Raw genomic sequence first — 19527 nt, 5'->3', positions numbered from 1 at the left:
ACATCAAGAAATTGGTTTGTATTAAATGGCAAGAGCACTGGGATCGTCAAGACGGCAATAAAATGAAGGAAGTAACAAATATTAAATCACGTTGGAGGTATAACATGATACCCAGAAAATGGGAGACGACTCTGTCGTCTCCGTATTGGTCACACACGGTTGACAAGTTTTTGCTGAAGGGCCAACACCAACCGTATTGTGAGGACTGTTTAGTACCTTTAACAGTAAGGCATTTGTTAACCGAATGCCCTAATTTTACTAACTTAAGAAATAGATAATCTGTTTGAGGCTCGAGGTGAAGATGGCAGGTTCATCCTTGCCAAGATTCTTGGACATGATGTGTCCTACTATGCGAGCGGAATTTTTAGATTTATTTCAGAAGCAGGTCTTCTGAAAACTATTTTTTTTAACTATTGTAATGACTTCTTAACTTTTATGGTTTTAATTGAATTCTCTTTTATTTTTCATATATAATAAATGCTATCGGCGTCAATGACCTTAGATGTCAGGATGCCAGAAAACTTTCAATCAATCAATCAATCAATCTCACCCATCCCGAAGATGGTTTGGACCTTTTTGGCGGAACTATTCTCAAGTGTTGGTTCTTCGGAATCCAGGGGGATCCAATGCTTGGAGTAGGACTCTCGGCTTCTGGCCGGAAGCCAGTCATTACAGATATGGGGAGGATGATTCCATAGTTTCTTGGTCTCAGTCCTAACAGGTGGGTTCAGCTTACACCTGTGCCTCTATATCTGTTTTGATGCTATCCTTCGGGTAGGGTATGGAGTAGACCATATGGGAAGTATACTCTCATTATGCCCATAGTGGAGAGTGCAAATTTCCTTTCTGACATGTGATGGCCTAACATTCTCGAGCAGGTACATCAAACTAACCCTTTTCTCTCTCTCTCGTCTAATGGATTCTTTAAGTAACGAACCCCCATCCCCTGGATACACTGAATCTCCCCCGGCACTGTTGATGATTTCTGCTAATTCAATTAAGGAAAATTCTGCTGACGAACTAGAAACAAAAAAGGACCCCTCTACTAATGTTTTAAAACCAATTAAGTCGAGTAACAAAGGGAAACTTCGAATCCTTCGTGTTACCCAAATTCCAATAAATACTGATTATGATATGCTTAATAAAGCATTTAGATCTTAAGGAGTGATAAAAGAAATTAGAATGAAACTTGAAAATGAAAAATGGCATTCAAGGATAACTTATAATAATCATGAAGAAGCATTCAATGCAATATGTAACACCAATAATATCAAAATTAATAACTTAAATGTCATGGGTGCCCCATGTGATAAGATACCAAACAATTTGGATGTATATAGACCTGCTGACTGGTTTGAGGAAGATATCGATATAACTATGCTTCCCCAAAGAAAGCCAAAACCACCAATGTGGCTTGTTTCCGAGCCTAAAGGGAGTAATGGGAATTATTCTAAAATTAGTAAACTAATTCAGAAAAAGGTAGGAACCATTGTACCAGGTGATATTTCTCGCTTTGGGAAAAATAGCTTCCTAATCCATGCAAAATCATATAAGGAATCAGTTATACTGTCTAACCTTAAGACAAACAGTGATGAGGATATGTTAGATGTCAAACCCCACCTAAACTTTAGTTATGGAAGGGGAGTAGTCTTCAATAAAGATCTGTATGAATTTACAGAAGAGGAAATACTAGCCATGTGCCCATTAACAATGTGGAAAGTGCACAATAATCCTGGGACATCAATGATTATCCTTACTTTCCAGGATCCTGATGTGCCTTTCCACATCGATATTGAAAATGAAAGAATAAAAGTTTGACCTTTCAAACAAACGCCCTTACAATGTTTCAAGTGTTTCAAATTTGGACATCCTTCCAAAGTTTGTAAACATGAAAAAATGTGTAGCATCTGTTCCAGACCTTATCATGGAGTGTACACTTGAGCCCAGCTGTTTGAACTGCAATTCAAACCACAAATCCACTGACAGGAGCTGCGAGATTTATAAGTTTGAAGAAGCAGCCCTCAACAAATCCAGTGTAGAACACATAAGTGTAGGGCATGCCAAAAGACTACTGAAAAAACCAAACAGCTATGCAAAGGCACTGAAATCAAGAGAAAATATACCACTGGAGATATCGAACCCACATAGTGCTGCCAGTAGCTCAAAGAAAAGAAATACATCATCTAATGATAGTTAAGTTTTGCATGACAAGGTAAGCATATTGCCTTCCAAGGCTTTGCCACAGTGTATTAAAACTGCGGCACTGCTCACTTCTATACAAACTTCATCCCCCATTACCAGCAATAGTACTAACCTCTCTCAGGCCATGTCCTTGCCTGATTTGATGGAGGTTCCATCCGAAACAAAGTTACCAGGTGCACCTGTGGTAGGGAAGGTGCAAAAACCTGGTAGATCCTCAGCACCTATAAATAGGAAAAGAGAGAGACCTCCATCTCTCTCACCCCCTTTCATAAGAAATATTAGTTATGACATCAAATAAATATGATGTTTCTGATCAACCAAAAGACAATTTAAATAAATCAGAAATTCAAGTTGAGGTCCACCATCCCCCTCAACAATTGGATCAGAAGGACAACAAGAAAAGAACAAACAAAAAACAATATTTATCAAGACCCTCTCTAATAAAACCACCGGGAAATAGCATTAGATCAAAAATTGCTAATGGGAAGACTTCATCTAAAAGCTCTTCCAAAAAATACACCATAGTTTTTTCCTATATTTTGCAATGGAATTGTCAGGGTTTAAGGGCCAAATATGAAGAACTTAAACTCTTAATTCACGAGCATTCCCCCATAATCGTAAGTCTACGGGAGAGCAAGCTTGATGCTAATACCCCTTGTCCTAGCGAATATATTAGTTATAGGACACCTTATGATCACGTTGTGGGGAGCCATGGCGGAAGTCTCATATACTTTCGTCAAGATGTTCCCCAAATACCTGTATCTGTCCGTACACCTCTGCAGGCAGTGGTTGGTTGTACAGATTGATATAGGGAGAAAATATACAATCTGTTCACTGTACTTGCCTCCAAATGATAACATATTGTATGAAGATTTAGTAGAGGTGAATCAACAGCTCCCTCAACCTTTTCTTTTACTTGGAGATTTGAATGGTAGACATCCTTTGTGGGGTGATGTTTTAGCAAACACCAGGGGCAATATTATATCATCAATTGTGGAAAACGAGGATGTCGGACTAGTGATCATGCACCAATCATTATAAACACCAACAGTGGTCCACCTTTACAAAGATCTCCACGATGGAATCTTGATATGGCAGACTGGGATAGATTTCGTGAGCTAAGTGAAATTGAAGAAAATGCAGAACAGTTTGAAAATATTGATGATGCCATAGACTTACTTAATGGAACCCTTCATACAGCAGGAGTTAATTCAATTCCCTAAACAACAGGGTTATTCAAACGACGACCAATCCCCTGGTGGTCTTCAGAACTAACTGCCCTGCACGGAGCCACAAGAAGGTCTTTAACTTGACTGCGCAGACACCGCACTGAGGGCAATATGATTATATACAAGAAATGTAGAGCACAGTTCTGTCGTGCCATGAAGAAAGCTAGGCACCAGTCATGGGTGTCTTTTGTTTCCTCCATTAACAGTAGAACACCACCATCTGCTGTGTGGAGGAAAATAAAAAAGATTGCCGGCAAATTTACCCCGACCCCACCACCAGTGTTGAAGGTGAACAGTCAATATGTGACTGAAGAAAATGATGTCAGCAATGCCCTGGCTGAACATTTTTCAAATGTATCCAGCAAGTGTGAAGAAGCTCCTGGTCACCAGTATAGGAGCAACGAGGGAAAGAAAGTTTTAAATTTTGTAACAGGAAGGGAAGTCATGAATTCTCCTTTTACTGAAAGAGAATATGATTCCGCTCTTACTAATTGTAACAATACAGCCCTGGGACCCGATGGAATTCCATATGCAATGATTAAACATGTACATTTTAATACAGTTATTTATTTTAAGCATTATTAATAGAATATGGCATGATCATAGTTATCCAAGTGTTTGGGAACTAGCCATTATTTTAGCCTTTTTAAAACCGGTAAGGACAAGTTTTTAGCAGCAAACTACCGACCTATTGCATTGACATCTTGTTTATGTAAAATTATGGAGAAGATGGTCAATGCAAGACTGATTTGGTACGTTGAAAAGGAGAATATTTTATCACCGATTCAATGTGGATTCAGAAAAATGCACTCAACGACTGATGTTTTGATACGACTTGAGTCCTCTATTTGTGAAGCGTTTGCTTCCAAACAGCACCATGTGACAGTATTTTTTGACCTTGAAAAGGCATATGATACCACTTGGAGATATGGTGTACTTAAAACAATTCATGAAATGGGATTGAGAGGAGAGCTTCTGCTATTTATTCAGGCATTTCTTTCACATAGAGTTTTTCAAGTGAGAGTGGGGGAAACTCTATCAGAGTTTGTGCCAGGAAGAAGGAATTCCTCAGGGTAGTGTGCTGAGTGTGACCCTTTTTGCACTAGCAATTAATGGGATATCCTCAGCCATTCCCCGGGATGTTCTCTCAACATTATTCGTGGATGATCTCTCCATATCATTTGCTGGAGCTAAAATGGCAATGGTTGAGAAAAAACTGCAACTCTCAATTGACAAAATTATCCATTGGGCCGATATGAATGGATTTAAGTTCTTGACAAGTAAAACTACAATTGTCCATTTCTGTCGTATCCTGGGAGTACATCCAGACCCGGATATATACATCAAAGGTCAACGGATCCCATGTGCAACTGAAGCTAAGTTTTTAGGTTTGATATTTGATTGTAGGCTTACATGGGTTTCTCACTTAAAAGCATTAAAAGCTAAATGTCTTGAAGCTATAAAACTTTTAAAAGTATTGTCACATACATCAGGGGGGCAGACCGCAATACTATTTTAAAATTATACAAGGCCTTGATTTTTTCCAAAATTAGTTATGGATGTGAAATATACTCCTCAGCCACCCCAAGCCAATTAAAGATATTAGATTTATTACATCATACTGGTATTAGATTGTCAACAAGAGCATTTAGAACCTCACCTATCCCAAGTCTCTTTGTTGATGCTGGAGAGTTGCCTCTGGACCTTTACCGAATGTCTTCCATTATTCGGTATTGGTTTAGATTGCAAAGACTCCCTAATTCTTTAGCCTTCCAGACTGCAAGCCTTGTAAGGCACCCAACATAATTTTGAGTTGCACCTAAAATCTCGTCAACCCTATGGCTTTCGGGTGAAACAATTATTAAACAGTCTGGATATAATTAGAAGTAGGGTACTTCCATTCAAGGTATCATCAACGCCTCCATGGAAATTACCAGAGATATCTTTTTGTAAATATTTTATTGGAGTTAAGAAGAATATGACAGACCTAGAAGCCAGGTCTCTTTTTATGGAACATGTTAAAGAACATAGAGGATCAACTTTTATCTATACTGATGGCTCCAAATCTGATGCTGGCGTTGGATTTGGAGTACGTAGTAATGATTTTAATTGTAGAGGTACACTTCCTCTGACCGCTTCCATGTTTACTGCCGAACTGTATGGCATATTAACCGCTATTGAGAAAATAGTGTTGGAGAAGAAGGGTAATTTTACAATTTTTAGTGATGCAAGGAGTGTCCTTCAAGCTATAGAAGTTTTTAATTCTAATAACCCTCAAGTTTTAAAGATTTTAGAATGGCTTTTTATTATTGGACGGAGAGGTATAACAGTTCGATTTTGTTGGGTTCCAGCACATGTAGGTGTGTCTAGGAATGAGAAGGTGATATGCTGCATCGGAGTTGCTGCCAAGAAGATATCCCATTCCCTGTAATGATTTCCTACCTAACATCAAGAAATTGGTTTGCAATAAATGGCAACAGCACTGGGGTAGTCTAGATGGCAATAAAATGAGAGGTAACAAATGTCATATCTCCTTGGAGGTATAATATGATGCCCTGAAAATGGGAGACGTCTCTTTTTCGTCGCCGTATTGGTCACACTCGGTTGACGCATGAGTTTCTGCTGAAGGGCCAACACCAACCGTATTGCGACGACTGTTTGGTACCTCTAACAGTGAGACATTTGTTGACCGAATGCCCCAATTATAACAACTTAAGGAATAGATATTTGTTTGAGGCTTGAGGTGAGGGTGGCAGGTTCATCCTTGCCAAGATTATTGAACATGATGTGTCCCACTATGCAAGTGGCATTTTTAGATTTATTTCAGAAGCAGGTCTTTTGAAAACTATTCAACTTTTACAATGACATTAAACTTTTATGGTTTTAATTGAATATTCTTTCATTTTTTTATATATGTAGACTAAATGATATTAGCATCAATGACTTTAGATGTTAGGATGCCCGAAAACTTTAAATCAATCAATCAATCAGCCCACTACCTGCAAGACTTGACCCACAGGAGGCTCGATACATTTCCTGTCGGCCCTGTGGTGGCTACACAACAGCTGGTTGTATACCTCAAGCTCCCTATTGAACAAGTAGCAGAAAGTTGATGGCACTGTTACCTGGTTTTAGTCTGCGTGAATGAAAAGGTTTGGCTATTATTCTTCTCTTCATCCTCCCCTCTTATGGGGGAAAGCAGCATCTTGGGTTCTCTGCATAAGCTGACCTTAAACCACTGCAAGTAAACAATGCTCCCTTGTGTACCTAGTATTAAGCTAATACTGTTGCGTCCCCATACCATGGCGAGGTGGTATTTGGAGTCTTGGTTACAACAGTTTTTCCTACAAAATCTCTGAATAACTTTACCTGGACAGTCACACTTCTAAATATTTCGACACACAGCTTGCGTAGGCCGCACACCTTGCGTAGCAAGGTTTTAGGGAGGTGCAGGGACTCCTTATTTTGAGTACTAACATACTCAGATAAGGAGGCCCAGTGTAAAGTTATAAGCCACATTGGCAGGAGCACTCCTAAATAAATAGTGTAGGTTTGTATTCCATTTACGGAACAAATGACAAAACCGTAGATAATTTGTATTTCTCCTAACGATACAACTTTTAGTTATTTAAGACAAACTTGGCCGCCAGCCCTATCCCCTTTGAAGTCCTACCTCCAAAGAAAAGTGAGCTAACACACCAACATGTGAGCGGGAATGGTAGCAAACTACCCTACCCCCGCTAACTAGCAGTACGGGTGGTTAACCCTCGCTAAATTTTAATGGCTCGTCATCTCAGCTTTGCCAAAAGTAATACCCCCAAATAAATAGAAAAAATACAATTATCTAAGAATTTCTTCTGTTTTTTAAACATATGTTACATGTTCTCATAATATCTGACAATATAAACTGCATAGTAAAAATATTGATAGTAATAATTTTACACAGAAACATTAATATTTCATACTTTCAAGAAAAAAAATTATTACTCTAAATACAATTGTTTTAGAACTTGTGAAAGAATTATAATTCCTAATTTCTTATTTATAACTGATGCTCTATCTTAAATATTTATTTTCTGCATATAAGTGAATTATTTGCATGATAATCTGTCTCAAATATTTGTCATTTTCTTCTTTTCTGCATATAAGAATTTTTTTTGTTTAGCATTAAAACATGGTACCAATTTGGATGGCCTCATTTAAGTGATTCAATTTTGATAGAAAAACATTGTGGAGGAAATGAAGCAGAACAGATCCCCATCATGATCATCTTCAGTCCCTGAAGGATACCTCTCCCTCCAGGCACCAAATATGTTCCTATGACCCTTTCTCCAAATCTGTGGAAAATCACTGCAATGATGCTGTAGACAAACCTCTTTCCTTACAAAGAAATGGTTAGGCATTTTAAAGTATTTTTAACACAGTAGTGGGGTATGAATACCACACTGTTCAAACAAAGAAAGGTAGGATTCTTATACATAGACCTGGGGACAAATTGTAGGCATTTAGGATCCTGCCCTAACCACATTTAGGTATTCCTCCATCAAGGGAGATGGATACCTAAAGTAAGGGCTGTGCATGTAAGTTCTGTTTCTCATTTTATCAATAAGTTAAGCATGTCTTTCTGGAAAGAAAAATAATGGTACTCTCTACCATACATATAGTTTGATATAGTACTAACTAAAATGTTTGGCTTGATTCATAATTTAAAGATGTCTTGGAGACTTGATAAATCTACAGTTGGGATTAAAAAATACACAAATTATAACTGTACTAAAATTTCTTTTAATTAAATGAAGTAAACACAATAATTTTTTCTTTGGCAGGAAAATCTTAAATACTTACACATAAACTGTTCTCTTATAACTCTACCGTCACCTTGTCAGCCCTAAATCAGTTATAACTTGATATAAAACTTCAAAATGAAAGTGAAAATATATATTATCATAACTCTAGTATCTACAAAAGTATTTTATCATTTGGGCTCCAAGAAACAATAGACTTAGAAAGAGAGAGACGTGAGGAGAAAAGGAGACAGGAAAAAAGAAGACTTTATCAGGATTATGTTCGATACATCTATGCATACAGTACCAATTCAGGATATATTACTTGGAAAAAATATACAGTTAAAAATTACATATAATACAAAATATCATGGAGTTTCTGCACCCAAAACCAAAATTGCAGAATTATTCATACTCTAATAAAAAATAATGTACAGTACAGTAGTCATTTCTCATTACAACTATTTTTTTTTTTTGCAGGTACAGTTCTTTATCGTTTACATACCCCAAGTACATGTCCAACTGCCAACCACCAGAACTGGAAGACTATACAGTTTAATAATACTCAGGATATTTCTTGTTTTCAAGATAAAGTAAGAGTGAAGTGCCACTCAATGACACCACATGATAACCTGTACAGTATATGGAAGCAATTACACTAGTAAAATATGACAAAAGTCTACATGCACTTGCTCGTTCCAAAATCACTGAATCAGTGCGTTATGTGTTTGGGTCAATAATGGTTTACAAAGAAATATATTTAGTTTGCGTCAATTCTCATTTTCTGCATAGATAATTATGCAAAACCAGAGAAAATTTATTTCATAATACGTATAGTGTATACATACATTAGTGCTCAGTTTAAATAAAATCCAAAAAAAAGGTTTAAATCACTTGATTGAAGACTGTGAATTCTGGTTCTCGTCGGTACCTTTAAAGAATCCCTGTCGTGTTTTGCACTCGCGTATGGTAACAGTAATGAGATTTGCTGTGACGTCTGTTATAAATATTTCATCAGCCAATGGATTTCGATTGTACCAGTAGCTTGGATCGGGAGCAACTAATATCTGTAACAAGAAAATATTCCAACTTTACTCAGATCATTGTTTTAACCAAATTAATTTTAAAAAGGTAAAATTATTAATTAAACTAACATTTTACAATCAAGCCTTTATTAGAACACTAATCATAACAAAATCCTTTTAAACTACAGTTACTCTCAAGAGAAAAACTGTGAGAAAGAGTTGCTTTGATCAAGTTTCAAAACCTCTGTGACAACTTACTACTATTAAGATTGCATTGGATTTAATGATTTGAGGCCAATGGCCTGGCACTGGACAGGGAGTCCTTCAGCACCAGCATAGAAACAAATATATTTCAATACTTCTCTAACATTCATTATGCGATGACTACAACTAATGCTATACACAACCATTGGTGGCTGCCTTGCTGGAAATCCTTATTAATACAGTACATTGTGCTTACTAAAATGTAGGGAGGAGCCATGTTGGAAAACTCCATTAATGTTTTGCCCCAACTAGATGAGGGTATGGAGGAATCAAAAGAATTTGGGTGAATATTGAAATAAATTTCATTTCAATCATTCTATTTCCAGTTTCATCTAGTCTTATCCAACATTCACTTTGCCAATTCCCACACTGACTGGAATGTAGGTTGTAGTAACTAATTAAGGAAAGTTAAATAAATCAACCCTAAAATACACCTTTATAATGGTTCAACACACTGTAATCAGTTATGATACTACGCTGCGCATCTCGAGTATTATATACTAAAAACCGGTTATTCAGTTTTACCTGACCTTATGGCGGTTTCAATGTCGTACAATAACAAAGTATTGTATTGTACATTACATGGAAGCTTATAAATGTTAGCATCTGGTTTAAATAAAATATTACTTGCTAAGCTACAACACTAGTTGGAAAAGCAGGGTGCTAAAGGCTCAAGGGCTCCAACAGGAAAAAATAGCCCAGTGAGGAAAGGAAATAAGGAAACTGGTAGTGTGCCCGAGTGTACCCTAAAGTATGAGAACTCTGAACTCAAAACAGTAAAGGACCATGGTACTGAGGCTATGGCACTACCCAAGACTAGAGAACAATGGTTTGATTTTGAAGCATTCTTCTACAAGAAGTTTACCATAGATAAAGTCTCTCTATCCTTATCAAAAGGAAAGTAGCCACTGAACAATTACAATGCAGTAGTTCCTTCAGCAAAAAATAATTTTCTGGTTATCTTAATGTCGTCAGGTATATGAAGACAGAGATTGTGCAAATAATAGGCCAAACTATTCTATGCATGTGTAGGTTAAAAAAAAAATGAACTGTAACCAGAGGGGGATCCAATGTAATACTACTTGACCAGGACCAAAAACTCGATACCAATATCCCAATGGGTGGCTGGGTGCCTAGCAGGTTACAAGTAACATTTCTGTGTTCAGCACAAGTACAGGGCGCTCCCAAATTATGAGTGTTCAAATTGTGTGATTTCATTTATGCGGTCGCTAATTTTCAAAAATAAATTTAATGTATCTGCTAAGCTGTTCAAAATCTGCAAGTCGAGTGCCACAAAAGTATCAAATCTATTGTCTTTGCAAGTATATTGGTAGGTAAAGGTGCAATAACTGGTAATAAATTAAACCAAACTATAATTACCTCTCAATTTATTGACTTGATTTCATAATAAAGAGCCTATTTGAGAAAAAATTCTATAATAATGAAATCAACTTTTAACTAATAAGCAACTCCAGCTGACAAAATATAAACATGGAGTTGTAGTTATTCTCGGTAACCTTTATCTTTCTCTAACCCTTTGATAATTTTAATGGTTGTGTTAATAATGGTATATTAAAGCATTTATATTGTCTACTATAGTATGAATATATATTAGATTTATTTTTGTTTTCCCAGTGGGTTTTCAAGGTTTTCACACATAGGCTAGGTTTGCTAATCGGCAATGAATAGCTTAGCTTTCGGTAACAAGTCGGCAAAATATTTTCAGTCTTATACTATACTTTAAAACTGCATAGATTTTCTTTACAAAGATGTATTTTTGTGTAGTACAGGGTATATAAAAGCCTCTCTCTACCTAACACTCTCTCTTCATAACTTCTCTCGCTCTCGCTCGTTCTCTCTCTCTCGCACACATCCACACAAATGAAATCTTTGTTTTTTTCACAAAGTTTCAGTTAGTACTCACTGATAAAGCTGGCAATATTTTAATTTCTTTATCAACCAGGGTGCGCTATAGCAGTCATTTAAGTGCATTCCTATGCAATAAAAAATCCAACACAATTCATATTATCCTCACTTTCTTCAATCTCACACCATCGAATATTATAACAGTAACCAAATTGTTTGATGACTTTAAAAACCAGTCTATTACTTTCTTCACTTTTTGCATATTCCACGATTGAGGTGGGTACAGGTTGACATGTTATGAAGCTGACTTATAATTGAAGTAAAGGAAAGTATTTTGAATATGGAATGGACAATTATCCTTCGTGACAGTTTAGAATTATCGGAAATTATCATACTTTCATTGGCCGCAGTTTGTTACAGTATTGTTGATTAAACGCAAACAAAATGGTTTTTCTGTTTTGCTAAATATGTAAGAATTTATAGTAGGTAAAATATTAGTAATAACATATTTACTAAAAGCTCTTAATATCATTAGTTATAATTTTGATCATATATGTTTAATGCGTTTATTCATTATGATCAACGATGGAACATAAACTAACAGAAGCTTTCCGTTTTAGGCGGCGTGTTTAGGATAAACAATATATTAATCGCAGTCATCTCATTTATTTCTAAGTTCTAAGAAAAAGTTAGTAAAGCAACATTGGTAATAACAGAATCATTATATAATCAATATTTGGAAAGATAGCTGTTGCTGCAAAAACTAACCTAAACACAGATGTATAAATGCATTTTGTCTGTTCGTTATGATCAAAGATGAATGTAATCGAAACAATGGTTTCCATTTCAGATAGTGTGCATTTTGGCGTGTTTAAGAAACGCATGATATAAAACTGCCTTTATTTTGTTAATTTTGGATTTTTAATGATACAACAAAAGCTAGTCAATAAAGTGATGGTTTTCTTATTCACCACTCGTTTTATAAAACAGATGTGAAAAATTCATTAAAATTTGTCCTAATTTTAGGTAGTGTTATAAGGAAAATATGTGATATTACAACCATCCTGATCGCAATTTTAACCTTGTTCTCAATTTACTGAAACTAAAACATTTCAAATGTTTCATTTATTTATATGAACAATTTAATATATGAAAAAATACAGTATAGTACATAGAAAGTATTGAAGAAAATGGGTAGAAAAACATCCGAATAAGTTGCCGTTTGCCATGGCTCTAATGGAATTATTCCTGTCAATGTGTTTCGAAATATGCAATTTTCCATTTATAAGGGGCCATTGATCGACCAAATTCTCACATAATTTGGGACTCTCCTGTAAAGGAAACTTATATAACATAGGCTGAAATTGCGACCTACTGTATGTTGAAAATCAAGTCTCTCAAAGCCAATTAAAGACTTGATGGGGGTACTAGCGTATTAGTAAATAACAAAATACTCTCACCCAAGTAGACTTACTTAAGGCAATCCAAGGTTGACGAAGGTCTAGTAATTTTTCTTGTAACTACTAAATGGAGATTAAATTTGCAAAGCATATGACCCTATAATTGAAAGTCCTTCCAAAAGGACTTCCATTAAGGAAGCAAACGAGGGCTGGTCAACAGAACGGTTCTTGAAGAAGTGAAAATACCTCAACTCACTGTCAAGACCAAGATATTACTTTTTGTTTAAAATGTCCTCTGCCACAACATGGTTGTCTAAAAAGCAAAAGGAGTTATACACAAAATTTAATAACTTTATGCTGCACTCATTACTTTTTCCAGGAATGTTTTTTCATGAAATTAAGAAGTAGCCATTCCTCTTATATCCTTGTCTACAATATTGCTTTAAAGACAAAGTAAACAGGTTTTAATAATTCGGTAAATCGTCGCTGCCTTTGTCCCATACCAAAACACCTAAAGTTATCCCTTCATTGCCCTCAATGCAAATTTCTTGATGAGAAAGACGCCTGCTTATCTTGAATTGGGCAAACTAGAGTAAAACCCAGGAAGGCATAATAAAAACAAAATCTTTTCAATATTTACATAACATTAACTGTGCTACAAAGCTTTGAAAGAACAGCTTTAGTTAAAACACTGAACATTTCCCTATTAGATGTGGAGAAGTCAGGCTCAATTAATGTTGGGCAAGTATTGAAATAATATTCAACTTTCAGCTAGTTAATAGAATGTCTCTAAAGAATTCTAGTACCTTAGCTCAAGTCATCACTACAACCTGATATGTCCCACAAGGGGCCTAATGACCCGAGTCATACACAACTTTACCTTCCCTTAAGTGAGATGAAGCAAAGACTGAGTTACACCTTCATTGGTCTGCACCAATTCCTTTTTCCTAGGAAAGAATTTTCATGAAGCAAAGACTGAGTTAAACTGTGTTCTTTACAGGTGAGAATTGGTCTGCACCAATTCCTTTTTCCTAGGAAAGAATTTTCATGAAATTATATTAACTCTGAGACAAGGAAGAATCAACTCCCAAATTATGGTATGATTCTATGATTAAACTGTGTTCTTTACAGGTGAGAATCAACTTGAAGTTCGAAAGAGATAATCTCGGAATTTTTACGTAAGAGTGCTGATGTTTCAAGGACCTAACTACCACACTACTGCTGTATGTGAATCCACTATTACTTTACATCCTTTTCTCCCATGACTTAGAAAATTTGCGTGACATACGTATTATGAGCATGTACAACAAATACAAGACATTAGCTCAATTGTCACAAGAAATACAGGCACAATTAGAGTTAGAATCAGACAAAATCTACACGTGATCAGCACGAGATTCATAGGAACATAAATGTGGACACGATTTGAGGCACTATAGACTCGTTTCTGAAGTGAGTCTTGTGGCAAAAATCCATTGGTGCAAGAATTCTTGGTTGACAAACCTAGGGCCAATAAACACATCACAACTCGCATGAAGAAGAATGAAGTACTCTACTAAGGCAACCTTAAACTAAGCACACGTGGGTGCAAGACCTCTTAGCTTATCTCCTCAACCTATTCGCATTAACAGCTATCTTAAATAAAGGAAAATTAGCACTATCTGGCACAAAAGTCACAGACACAAATACCGACATGTACCAAGGAGAACAGGTATACACAAGTGTACAACACAAACATGGATCTTCAAAGTAAAATTTGGAAAGGAAGAAACTCCCATTTGAAAATTATTCTTAAATGATCTAGAACTTACTTAAGAAGCAGAACACTTTTAGGTCATGCTAATGTATGACCTGAACAAAGGAAACAATCTAATCTGTGAGAAACAGATATTGTCCCTATAATATTTTCAAGTCTTTAGAGTTGTGGTGGCTGATGTGGTAACGTCCCAGACTGCTGAGTTCGAGTCCAGCTCAAACTTGATAGTTTCTTTGGTCGCTGCAATCTCACCATCCTTGGGGGATTTGGGGAGCCTATAGGTCTATCTGCTGAGTCATCAGCAGCCATTGCCTAGCCCTCCTTGGTCCTAGCTTGGGTAAAGAGGGGTTTGTGTGCTGATCATGTGTATATATGGTCAGTCTCTAGGGCAATGTCCTACTCGATATGGCAATGTCACTGTCCCTTGGTCCCTGCTATTCATGAGTGGCCTTTAAACCTTTATGACTACTATACAGCCTCTAGAAAAAAAAATCTTCAAAATAAATACACATCTTGTCTATTCTTCTTGCTTTACAAAACAAGAATAATTACCAAGATTCAATATGTGTAAGCTTTGAAAAAAAAAGTTAGGTCTCCTTTAATGTACTGTAAGTCTACCTAATGGTCCGTGGTTACAATTTAACCTTAAAATATCTCCAAAACTATAATGTCTAGCCATGGTTTTTACCAAAGAATAGGATCAATATGAAAATATCCAGTCTATTTTTTCTTTAGAGCAAGTGCTGTCAATTTGTATTACTAGAAAATACTCTTAACTTTAAAGGTCAAGGTCATAGAAATTATTTAGAGGACAAGTCAGGGAGATTGAGATGAGAGTGAGAAAAGAAGGGCCCAAGATTAAAGCCATACTAGTAACATTAAAAGGTAAAATACTTAAGATAAATGAGCAAATATTGGCAAGACTGAAATATGGTTAACATGACCACTGTCAGACTAACGTGAAGCATAAAGTTAAACCAACCAAGAGGTGACATACACATAAGCTGTTACATCAATATCTAGCCGACATCTATTGGCGTATATGCAATCCCTACAAACCCAGAAGCAGAAAATCTAGTAATACTCTTCTACATTGTTTTGCCTTATGACATTTGACTTTATGTTGCTTATCCTTAAACTTTGGATAATAAAATCAATATTACTCAGTTTTGTGTGACGTTACGTTAGTATTCCCATTGGAAAATAATGATGAAAAATGGCTCAAAACAAACTAAAAACAAAGATTATTTATAAAATTGGGAAAACATTTGATACAAAAATAGCAGTAAAACCAAAAAACTTTTAATATAAATGAAACATGCTACATACGATATTGTTCCTTCTTGACGAAATACAGTACAATTCCTCTTTGATCCCAGCTGATAGTGGGACCCATTACTGTACTGTACTTCATTAAGTTAAAAGATTCATATTTGTTTTCTCAGAAAAATGCAAAATCATCTACCACATTTGCAATTTTATATACACAATATCTCCATTTCTAGGATTGCACAGTTTTATAAAATTTAAGCTAGATGCCAAGTACCTTCATGAATAAATATGTAAATAACTTAAAATACGATTAAAAACTATATAAAAAATACATTCATATATCTAATAAAATTAATAAGTAACCATCTGTACAGCCTAGTATACAATATGTAAGACTAACAAGACATGTCTATACTGTTTGTAATCACTCTCTATATGAGATTCTCATAAAGCCTGATATACTCACGCAGGATGAAAATACACCAGCTTTGAAGATACCACGATAATGTGAAATCTCAAGACTTATGCCTAATAACCGCTACCTGCCCAACTTTGTTATGAGCATGAATAAAGTTGTTCTCCTTCAACATACTGTATAGCCAAAAGCAGGTTGCCCCATTTTGAGCAAAACACTTACATCTGATATGTTGCGCAATAATATGGGTCAGGGTTGTGAAGTAGGAGACAGACAACAGAGACCAATCATCAACCGACATCCAAATTTTTACCATTGGAAATCCAAATGAAAATGTCATTTTGTCCAAGAAGAGCTCAGATAATTGCACAATTTGAGAAAACGTATCCTCAGATTTGTAAACATCATTCCAGAAGTAGAAAGAGATAAAGAGAAGGTGAGCATAGTGCAATGCTCCCAACTTTGTGTTACTCAGGGTAAAGAGCAGATAACCTTTAACAGATGACTTGCATACCAATGGTATTCTTGGATACAGTAGAACCTAACCCGCTGATCTGAGACTAAGGGCTATTCAAATATTCCCAGACAGTACCCTTCTGTTCGTAATACTAGGTATGCATTTAATATTAATAGTCAAGCCTTCTCCATCATGGGGCTCAATACCACACAGTATTCTAGAAGTGTTATTCCAGCTGTGACCAAGTTGTGGAATGATCTTTCTAATAATATACTTGAATCGACTTCAAAAGATAAAACTTGCGACGAATGTTTTCATGAACAAGTTAACACAAGTTGGTTTTTATTTATCATAGATGTTGTTACTGTTCTTATAATGTAGTTTAATTCCTTTCCTCACTGGGCTATTTTACCCTGTTGGAGCCCTTGTGCTTATAACATCCTGCTTTTCCAACTAGGGTTATAGCTTAACTAATAATAATATTGAACTTTTGATACCATTATAAAAAAAAAGACGTTTGAAAATAATTTTTATTTTTCCTAACCATATAAACCTGAACCTCTTTACTTTGGAGATATATTTTGGCGACAGCTGAAACTAGCCATAAAACATTTAGCGGGGGTTAGACCAACCATCCCGCTCACGCTCGCAGTAGCTAAAACAAGAGACTTTACAATTGCAGGAAGGACTTCCTGGGGGTTAGGTGATGGCAGGCCAATATGTGACAAGAAAAATACAAATTATTTCCAAATTCCAAATTTGTCATTTGTTCCAGCATCAAATACAAACCTTTCAACTCTTTACTATGGAGACTCATATTTAGGTGGGTGGAAGTTGCAGACCAACTGTGTGGTCACTGACCCGGGTGCGACTCTCATGGTTCACACAAGCTGTGGAAGAGCGTACCCTATTACCTTGCTAACTCCCAATGAGAAATAAAAGCCTGAGCAACTATACGAAAGTGTAAAATTAAGCAATGTGACTCGTCAAGGTAAGACTACAGTTGGAGCTATGCTTTTTTTTTAGTTGGATGTTACCCAACTCCTACATTGCTGGGAGACCAGGGACGTAACAATAAACATGCATATATTAGGATATACAAGGGACGACGATACCCACTAAAGTCAGAGAAGGTCAACTTGCAGAGTTCCTTGGCTTGCTTAAGCCGCAGAAAAGGGAAGGATGAAAGACAAAAAGGCCAGTCACACGTACATTCACACTAGACTTACAACCGGGTAACATCTACCCTCAACCAACTGCTAGTTGTCCTACTATGAGGGAGCTGAGGGGTTATTATGTTTTGTGCAGCTAACACAGGACCTTTGGAGGATGTCAAAGTGCCTCTGGGTTATGTCTTGCAGGTAATGGGCAGTGAACGTAGACTGACATTTCCACACACCCGCCTGTAAGACCTGCGTCACATTGAAGTTCTTTCTGAATGTCAGGGACTTGCTAACACTCCTGACGTCATGAGTTTTAGGTCTATGTTCAAGAGAGGACGAGTCCATTTGGATAGCTCATTCGAGCTTGAGTTCCTTATAACTTCTCTTGACCCTACCTCTGCTGACAAACGGTCTATTGATCTGTCGAGCTCAAACCATGGGTTACTTAGGACAGTACGGAAACTCGCAATCCGGAAGGTCCTGAATCTAGGATCTGCTATGACCAGATTCAGAAAAAACACAGGGACACAGTTGAGTGTCACTTTCCCCCATCCCCTAGAATAGGCGATGTCATAGAACAGACCTACCACAGATATGAATGGAGGATCTAACCCAATCTGTTTCATTGAAGAGTCAGAGAGTTGGCGCTATTCTAATTGTTTTAAGCTCCCGCGGCCACAGGGGGCAATATGTACATATAGAAAATATACGTTACTGTATGTACTGTGCTTTATTGAAGTTACCTTACTATAATACGGTACGTTTTCTATGATACATAACCAAACCCATTCCTTCAACTTGTGCATATCTTTAACCGTATCTAATTTATTTTTCAGTAATACAATTAATATTCAATGGTGATACGTCAATAAATGACCTACTTGGTTTTTTTTGCACATATTTTTAAGCTATTTCATTGTAAAATAAGCAAGATTCATTGATGTTAATATATACGTGAACTTTGTAGGAAGAATAAACTTTGTTCAGTAAATACAGTAGTTCTTATAACTTATTTATCTACCGAAATGAAATGGTATTTTCATTATAAAATAAATTTTTTAACATACTTACCCGGTAGTTATATATATATATAGCTTACGTCCCTGACGTCATAGCAGAAAATTCAAAACTCTCGCCAATCGCCGATTGGATAGCCAGGTGTACCACCCGTGCCCTAGCGAGGTACCTAGGAACCATTCCAGGAACCCTCATATATTCCATGCCTCTAGTCTCTCAGAGGGGAGGAGGGTGGGACTTTAATTATATATAACTACCAGGTAAGTATGTTCAAAAATTTATTTTATAATGAAAATACCATTTTTAAACATAAGACTTACCCAGTAGTTATATATATAGCTGATTAACCCTTTTACCCCCAAAGGACGTATTGGTACGTTTCACAAAAGCCATCCCTTTACCCCCATGGACGTACCGGTACGTCCTTGCAAAAAAAATGCTATAAAAATTAGTTTTTCATATTTTTTGAGAAAATTCAGGCATTTTCCAAGAGAATGAGACCAACCTGACCTCTCTATGACAAAAATTAAAGCTGTTAGAGCAATTTAAATAAAATATACTGCAAAATGTGCTTGGAAAAAAATAACCCCCTGGGGGTTAAGGGTGGGAAATTTCCAAATACCCCGGGGGTAAAAGGGTTAACACCTTTGGTGGAGGGTTAGAGAATTTTTCTTAAG

The 19527-nt window shown here is 36.4% G+C and overlaps 1 protein-coding gene across 2 annotated transcripts in view; it reads right to left on the bottom strand.

Annotated features, from left to right (window-relative positions):
* Positions 1-8328: 8328 nt before the first annotated feature.
* Positions 8329-19527, bottom strand: part of LOC137631816 (chromobox protein homolog 7-like) — a 156490-nt gene continuing 145291 nt past the window's right edge. Inside the window, exon 6 of one of the 2 annotated variants that reach the window (XM_068363814.1) lies at positions 8329-9282. In XM_068363814.1, the coding sequence (XP_068219915.1) occupies positions 9106-9282 (177 nt within the window). In that variant the 3' untranslated portion in view covers positions 8329-9105. Of the gene's footprint in view, positions 9283-12497; positions 12702-19527 lie in introns of those variants that run through there. The other variant, XM_068363813.1, reaches the window with a different exon arrangement.

This window comes from Palaemon carinicauda, chromosome 40 (assembly GCF_036898095.1).
Source record: "Palaemon carinicauda isolate YSFRI2023 chromosome 40, ASM3689809v2, whole genome shotgun sequence".
Classification (NCBI taxonomy): domain Eukaryota; kingdom Metazoa; phylum Arthropoda; class Malacostraca; order Decapoda; family Palaemonidae; genus Palaemon; species Palaemon carinicauda.
The sequence above is the reverse complement of the archived record's forward strand: the minus strand, read 5'-3'. Positions and strand labels throughout refer to the sequence as shown.